Here is an 8,204-nt window from a genome sequence, read left to right as displayed (position 1 = left end):
GCCGGAGCGACCGACACCCTCCAAAGGGGGCGGCGGATCCCTGGTGCTTATTGGCCTCCCGCGGATCCATGCACCCAATCAGAGGACGAGGTGGCGCGCGGCTTGCTGGGAGTTGTAGTCTTGGTCCCACCCCGGCCGCCATCTTAATGCCGCGTGGGAGTGGCACCTGGGAGAGGCTGTGGTGGCGAGGAGTTGAGGTCGGAGGTTATTTTGAGGAACACGTGTTTTAGCTAGCAGGAATCGAAACGCTGGTTTACGAGATTTCGACAGATAAATTAATAAGTAAACGCTTAAAATTTATTTTCTGCTTTTGTGTTTTTTATAGTGGAATGTTTTAGGCTTTCTCTGCAGGGTGAAACTCCCTGCACCACATAAGCAAAAGGACAGCTGGTGGTGTTGCACAGTCACTGCACGACTGAGGCTGGGTTTAGCACACCCAGGTCGAGCTGGGCTTCTGATAAAACATGAAACATTGGTGAAAATGTGAAACATTGTGCTGGGTGTCAGAGAAGTACGTGGTACATCAACTGTATCACCCTGGAGCACCAACAAGTTAAATGTGCTCACATTGACATTTTGCTGAAGGTGTTTTTTTCTGAGAGTCACTTAATGTCCTGTGTGCTTTCCAAGCCTTTTATAGAAGCAGTTACCATCAGTGTGAAAACGAAAGGTAAACGGAAGTTAAAAGAAAGAGAAAAGCAAACAGGTGTTCATACAAAGCAATTAAGAGTCAGCATATAGGCTCTATGAAACCCATAATGACTTCCACAAATCTCCCTGTTACTTTTTAGGTATTTAGGTATGCTCTGTTTGATTATTTGATCCCTACTTTTCTGAGATGAACTTCAAAAGTCTAGTACTAATTCCCATTTCCTGTTTTTTTCCCTTATCTTTTTTTTTTTTTTTTTTTTTTTTTTTTAATTGGTAGACAGTATACTTGCCCTTCTCCAGGCTTCCAAAACCAAGCATCTACTCTAGGAGTCACTGAAGACATCTACCAACAGGTCTGAAAATGTTTTAGTCAGTTCTTGTCCAGAACAGCTTATTTCAAAACATCCAGTTTATCAAAACTGGTTTTAACCCACCCATTTCTAATCAGAGATAAAGCAACTACTTTCCAACTGACGTGCTGTCTTGCAGAGTTGATTTGATAAGATCGTTTTGACTTACTAATGTGGGCACTGTGCCTCGTTTACCACAGCCGATAGGTGGAAAAGAAGAAAGAACTAGCAGTGGTTTTTTGGAAGTCTGGACAAGGAAGCAACAGCAGAGGTCCAGGGGATTGATGGTAGAAGCATGCAATTAAATGCCAGAACTTGCTGAATTTATTAAAATAAGGCAAAATATTGTGAGAAGTGCTGGTAACATCACTATGCCAGATCACTGCTATGTTAGAAAGGGTAACATGGTTTTATCCTCACCTAAATGGCTCATCTGCTTTCAGCCCTTTAGAGGTCAGGTGTCTAGGTAGTTGTCTAGACTCTCTGTGGTCATGGAGATACAAGTGGATACCTCTGGAGAAATACTCACTCTTCCTATCTTACATGTCTGTTTTCAGATTAGATGAATCATCCTCCAGAGGTATCTATCTCTATTGATTATAGAGGGAACTAAAGTGACCACTTCGCACTACAAACCTGTATTTTAGACATCTGATGTTAGAAGAGATGAATTCTACCCATGAAGACTAAAGGTGTCTTCTGAAAGGTGTTATCTCTGAATCAAGCTCGGGCATTTTTGAAGGAGTCTGAGGGGAAGCTTGTCAGTCTACCGCTCCTATTGCAATTGCTCTTTTGGTAAATAGCTAATGTCACTCTTCTAGGTTTCAGTCTATTTCCCCTCCACAGTGATAAGTCTATCCCTAAAAATTGGCTTTGTGGGATACAGTCACATGCGCTTTTTGTGCTAGTAGCCTTTATCTGTGCCATAAGAATAGGTAACTACTTTTAATAGACTGTTTTTCTTTGTATGGCCCATCTGTCAGACTTCTTGGGTCCCTGTTGTTTTTTAAAATAATTTTAGACAGTAAGATAGTTTAGAGTGGTGCCAGCTGGTTCAACTGGAATGATGATGATGAGGAGGATAGCATGTAATTAATAATCGAATGCTCTTTAGAGAACAGCAACATCTGAGAAGCAGAGGTAGATTTTAAGCAGCTCATTCTTTTCATGTTTTGCTATTCTTCTTTGAACCAAATCAGTCCCTCTTACATAACCAAGCTAATCCGGCTTCGGAAATAGTGTAATTTAGGACCATTAAAAACATTAATATTCACTTACTGGCTCTGAAGTTTGTTAGCCAATGAGTTCCACTGTTTCACACAGTGCAATTCTTCAGCATTTACTGCAAAATTATATATCTCAATATACCTCTATTGCATTAGTACAAAGTTGACATTTAATTACTGCTTTTGAAATTGGGCTTCACTCTGTGGCGACTGACTACAGACGCTGGACACAATCGTGCTGAATTGTACCCTGATGCAAACAACAAAGGCTATATGATTGCTTCAATAGCCAGAGGTGAAAAGCAGAAAATAGGGGTGGAGAGCAGAAACGGGGAGAGAAGCATAGATAATTTTTTCATTGCCTCCAAATGGTTCCTTTTAGTTCTAGCGGCATCACTCGCAGAAACTGGCTACAACCTCTCTCTGAAGAGATCACATTTTCCATGTCTGTGACATGCTCACACTCTGTTCCCACACCTGTACATTTCATCAATGTGTCAAAGCTTGCATGTTGTGCTGAATAAAAGCCTTTTTTTACCAAGGAGGATAAAGGAGATATTCTAACTGTTGTGACACCAGGTCTCATAGCATCTGTGGGCTGGGATCGCTAGAGGGCATTACAATTCTATTCATTTGTACACACATGTGTAAGTACACATGCACACGAACGTCCACCTTACAAAATAAGGGTAGTTAATAATTGTAGTATTGGTCTGCAAGAGGGGTCCTGTGGTAGCAATAGCCCTTGGTGCGCTGGGTCTGCTTAACAGCAGTGCTCGAACGCAGCCTGTGATTTTTGGTGTAAACTCTGCCAAGCAGTAGCCTGTCTAACCACAAGGTGGAAGAACTGTTTTACTTATGGTGCCACCTCAGCTTGTGTGAAATGTACACAACTGTGTAATCAAGTTTTATTACTGTCATCATTTAATTGTTATAGCGAATCAATGCCCAAGGGCCCCACTGAGGACCAGAAGTCCTTGTGCTAAGTGTAATACAGATACAGCCTGCAGCCCTGCGAGGAGCTCCCTGCAGATAGATCCCAGTGCCCCGCACAGAGCTCAGGTCTGCGATACTCCTGATCGCCACGATCTCTTTCTCTGCATGGTATAGCTATACTGTTAGAGATCCCTTCACATCAGTGAGGTTCCTCAAAGAGATCGGCGCGTGGGGAGCTCCGTGCAGTCATGCTCAGACGTAGCAGCTGTACCTCCACTGCGCTGACAGAGCATTCCAGGGAGCAACCACAACCGTGACATGCTTCACCTCCCCTTTGCCTGCCACCCCCGTGCTGTCTCTCAGGCTGTTTGACAGTCGCCTGTCGGATGTCCTTATCGATTTACCTACCCAGGTGGATGGGCTCCAGAGGCAGTAGCATGCGTGAAACAGTTCAGGTCACAAGTGGAAGTTCATGGTCTGAATGGCAGGTGAGCATGGACCTAAGGATGACCTTGAGGGGAACCCTGAGGAGACAACATTTCAAAACCAAATTGTTTACTATGTTGCTAGCCTGAAAGAGATATAACTACTACCTCCTTTGAGGCAAACAGCCAAATTTCAACAGAGCTAGAGTTTCCCTTGTACACAGGAGGTAATCTCCCAGCTTGCCTGAGAAACCTAAAGCAGCGTGCCAAAGGGCAGATAGGAATCTCCTGTAGTGGGGAGATGTTGAGAGCCACATTTCTAGTTGAAGAATCATGGAATAACATTTTCTTACATGGAATTGAACTTTATTACAGGGCAATGGGACATGCTGTGTAAAAAGGTCTTTCTGTCTAATTGAAACAAAGAAATGAGTGAATTATTTTTTTTTTAGCCAATCAAACCCTCTGATTCCCTAATAAAAGGGGCTTTAAAAAATGTAAATTCCTTCTAGCCTAGCTGATTTCCAGTTGAAGAAATGCGTTCTAAAAGATGAAACCTGCAGTTTCTATAAGGTATGAAATTCATCTCTCCTAGGTCCGGATGGGTAAGAAATGCAAAATTTTATCCTATCCTGAAGATCATAGGGTGTTTCATAACTGTGCATATTTGCAAAAAAAATTTCCAATTTAGATATCTAAAATGAGATACCCAAACCACCGATTAAGTAGAATTGCCCTAGATACATCAAAAGAAGTAAGCTTAGCTTCCCCACCAGGCATAAGTCCAATATTGCAATGCACAAAAGAATTTCCAACATCATTATCAGGACATGAGAGGTTAACTGAATGTCTTTGTACTGCTTTGCATGAAATGTTTTGAATCCTGAACTCCTGTTATGACTCACACCCCTATTTCTCCAATTTGTTCACCCAGGCGCTCCTAGAACATCACTTTATTCCGTGCATTTATGGCAATACTTAATAAGGTATCTAAAATACTTTATAATACTGTAAATTTAATCAGTCATACTCTTAGCTGGCAGTATTACAGCAGTGCTTTCTCAATAACTAGGATCCTGATTTCTGGCTCTGATAAGACAGACCTTCTATGTAACACGCACTTGTGTAACGCAAAGACCCAGTGGCCAAACCCTGATCTTGTCAAACAGCAGCAACAAAACTTCAATAGGACCAGCATTTCATCCCGTATCTTCAAGTACTCAGTACTTCAAGTACTGAGCCTCAGTAGAGGCTCAGTAGAAACAAAAAGCAACGTACTCAGTACTTCAAGTACTGAGCCTCAGTAGAAACAAAAAGCAATGTGTAGTTTTGCAATGACAGCGGTGCTGTTGATTCAGGGAAAGCTCTGTAGTAAAGCTACCTTCTGTTTGCTAAAATGTGCCACGAGGGGGACAAATTACGATAAAATTATGCAGATCAGCAAACAAGGTCAGGCAGATACTTGCCACTGTCAGTACATGCAATATGGGCAGTTGAAACATAGGCATGAAGAATGAAGAGGTTTTACATCCTTCCCCGAGGGATGCCGTGTTGGTGGCTGCTGGCCACCAAACTCCAGACTAGATTGATAATGGCTGGTTCTTAGCTGACAGCCTACAAATCATACCAGCTCATGGTGAACCAACAGGTGAATATTTCAGCAAGACTGAAAGGCCCACAGCTAATACAAGGTTAGTCTCTTTTTAACATGTACGTGCTTCCCAAGTGCTCTCTCCCTGCCTTTTTTTAAGGGTTTTGAAATCTCCAGCATATTTTTTATGTAAAAGAAACCCTTGCAGAATGGTTATTTTTCATGCCCTACTTGTTTTACTGTGGCTTATCTAACTGGATTCTGTAAAAAATTATAATAGAGCTAACCCAAACATGTCTGCATTTCTAGGGATTAAGAACTAGCTTTCACTTATATGATCTGGTTTTTAATCATCAAACTATTGACCTGGAACCATTGTTTAGAGAAAAATACCCTCAAACAACAATGTTTGGAACATTAAGGAAAAAAGTGCTTGTTTTGGAAATATTGATGCCAATTTCCCCTAACTGCCTATAGTCTAGTAACCAGATACATGTAGTTCTGATAATGGACTCATTTACATAAAAATCACTGCCAGCTTAATTGCAACAGTCACCATGTGGAGGTTGGCCAGGACTAGAAATCATCGCTATTAACCTTCTGAGAGAGCCTTTACACCTTTGTGGAGACAGCTTTTGGCACAGACCATTAATTTCATCTAGAATTTTATGAGGCATTAGCAAAAATACGTTTCATGCTAAAAACACATTGGACCTATATTTGGGAATGGAAAAGTACCAGTAAGAGGAGGCTGCCTGGTTTTCAAGTCATCAAATCTTAAAAGATGCTGGATCCCTTTAGTCCAGCTGGAATGTTCTGACAGTAGTCAAAAAAATAACAACATGGACGTTGAAATTCTGCATCTGCACGGGCTGTTGCTTTTCCAGTCAATGTTTGGATATCTGAATATCTTCATGCACACAATGACATGGAGTTACACTCGTCATTTGTACATGAATGTGTACTGTTGGGGTGCACATGAAGTGGGGGCTAAGCTTTGCTTGTAATTGCATAACTTTTTCATGCAAATGAAACAAGTAATGCATTAATATTTTTGCATGCTGGAATTATCATATGCATACTTGAAAAGAAAATGCTGTACTTGCAAAATTATGCTTTTGATCCTGGAATAGAACTGAATTCTGTCTATTTTATGGATATTTGCAGCTTGCTGAATAATTCTTTCACTTTTGATCTCTTGACAACATCAGCTTTTAAGTCCAAACTGTTTGTAAATTACCTTCTGAGCTATTGCCTTATTCTTTTTCGGAATTCTGAGCAGCAGCAGAAATTCATCAAGTAAATTCTCTTCCTGGCTTTAAAACCGAAGCTGAAACCTGAGCAGTTCTGTTTGGTATACAGTGAATGAGCTTTGATTTGATTCTTATTGTATTTCATTCAAACTTTATTATAAAACATCTCCCAGGGACACTTGCATGAGAAACACTCTGCAAGTAAAACCAGCATTATATTGCCAGTCTCCCATTTTTAAAGGTTATTATAACATTTTTATCATGCTCGCTTATCTCCATAATATACCACTGTATGGCAGACAACTGCAGATGTTAGGTAATAGAGCTAGATGTCTCTGTAGGGTTTTCTAATGGATTTTCTTTTCCCGTACTACAAAAGGGTTTCACTGTGTCATTAACCCAGTGACCAGCACTTCGGCAGTCTGAGTGTGGGCACTCCCCAGGCAGCTGTATTTCCACTGTTCTTTGACTCCAGTTTTATCTCAACTGTTTTATTGACCTGAAATTTGGTGTAGATTTTTTAACACATGCCCCTCAAAAACCTACTATAATTTAACTAGAGTGGATGATCTTTGTGGATGGTTCAACAGTGGGTTGTATGCCATGATTTCTGTACTGTTATTCCCAGTAGTTGGTTCCTTCTCTAGAATTGATCCACCCATATTTTTCAGTGGAACACAAGTGACTTTCAGCAGCTCGATAATTTCAGGTTTGTATTCAGGTTGGGCATACAAAGTGTTTTCTTGATAACTTTCTTTCCTTCTAAAAATTGCAGTTTAAATCCAAACTAGATGCAAATTACTCACAACATATCACTTCTTTTTAATAGACTTCTGTTTACTATTTATCTCTTGATCTCAGAGAAGGCTTTTGTAAATGCTAAGAGGATGACAGGCTTGGTTTGACCCTGCTCCTATTACAATCATTGACCAAAAATCCTGCTGGGTCACATCCTCTGAGTGGATCACATCCCTGTGGATCTCCTAATGCACTTTATAAAATGTATCCAGTAAATCCAATAACAGCAGAAATATGATTAAATACACAGCGCACAGACGGTTCAGAAAAAAGCAAGCTATGGCTTCACTTTGAATTTTTACTTATAAAGATTTACTTTCCTTATAAAAGTGACCCATATAAGCCTTTATCAATATTTACCTAGCTCAGCGAGGAAAATAAAACAGTAACTACAAGCTACTCTGTGCAATATCATAGCAGTACAAGCACATTAAAGTCCTCCTTAAATGCAAGTGAGCAGGACCCTGGCCAACTGGAAAGAGCAAGAGAATAGTTAACACGCCTGAGTTTTATAGACATGCCAAGTGGCTTAGCAGTCTTTACTGAACATTTCTGTTACAGTGGCTTGCCTGAAATAAGAAACAAAGAAATCAGATTAAAGACTGAGCTGCTTAGGACAGCAGCATTAGTACAGCAAATTTCCTAGCAAGATAACTGTTATTTTGTGCATCAGATGACTGCTCCATGCTGCAACGCTGAGCAGGGGTGGATTCTTAATCCATTTTGAAAAGTACTTAACAAAAACCTTTAGGAAGGTTTTATCAGCTACAAATACTAGAAAGAGGGTGAACATCCTATCCCATGGTTTTGCTCATATGCTGTTTGGTGTCTTTGTATGAGAAGCCACCAAGCAGTCAGCTACTAATGCATGAGTCATGACAAGGCTTTGCGGCAATTATCAATCTTTGTGCAGTCTTTGACTATTTGTCCCCTCAGCACACGCTGAAGAGCGGGCTTGCCGGTGGGCTGGCTTC

At 40.8% G+C, this 8,204-nt stretch overlaps 1 protein-coding gene across 1 annotated transcript in view; it reads right to left on the bottom strand.

Moving 5' to 3' along the window:
* Positions 1-142, bottom strand: part of SEC61A1 (SEC61 translocon subunit alpha 1) — a 12,799-nt gene extending 12,657 nt beyond the window's left edge. Inside the window, exon 1 of the mRNA XM_035894649.1 lies at positions 131-142. Coding sequence (XP_035750542.1) covers positions 131-142 — 12 coding nt within the window. The remainder of the gene's footprint in view (positions 1-130) is intronic.
* Between the last annotated feature and the right edge of the window lie 8,062 nt (positions 143-8,204).

This window comes from Egretta garzetta, unplaced genomic scaffold, assembly GCF_000687185.1.
Source record: "Egretta garzetta isolate BGI_Z169 unplaced genomic scaffold, ASM68718v1 scaffold215, whole genome shotgun sequence".
NCBI lineage: Eukaryota > Metazoa > Chordata > Aves > Pelecaniformes > Ardeidae > Egretta > Egretta garzetta.
Note: the sequence above shows the minus strand (reverse complement) of the source record. Positions and strands in the feature narration are given on the sequence as shown.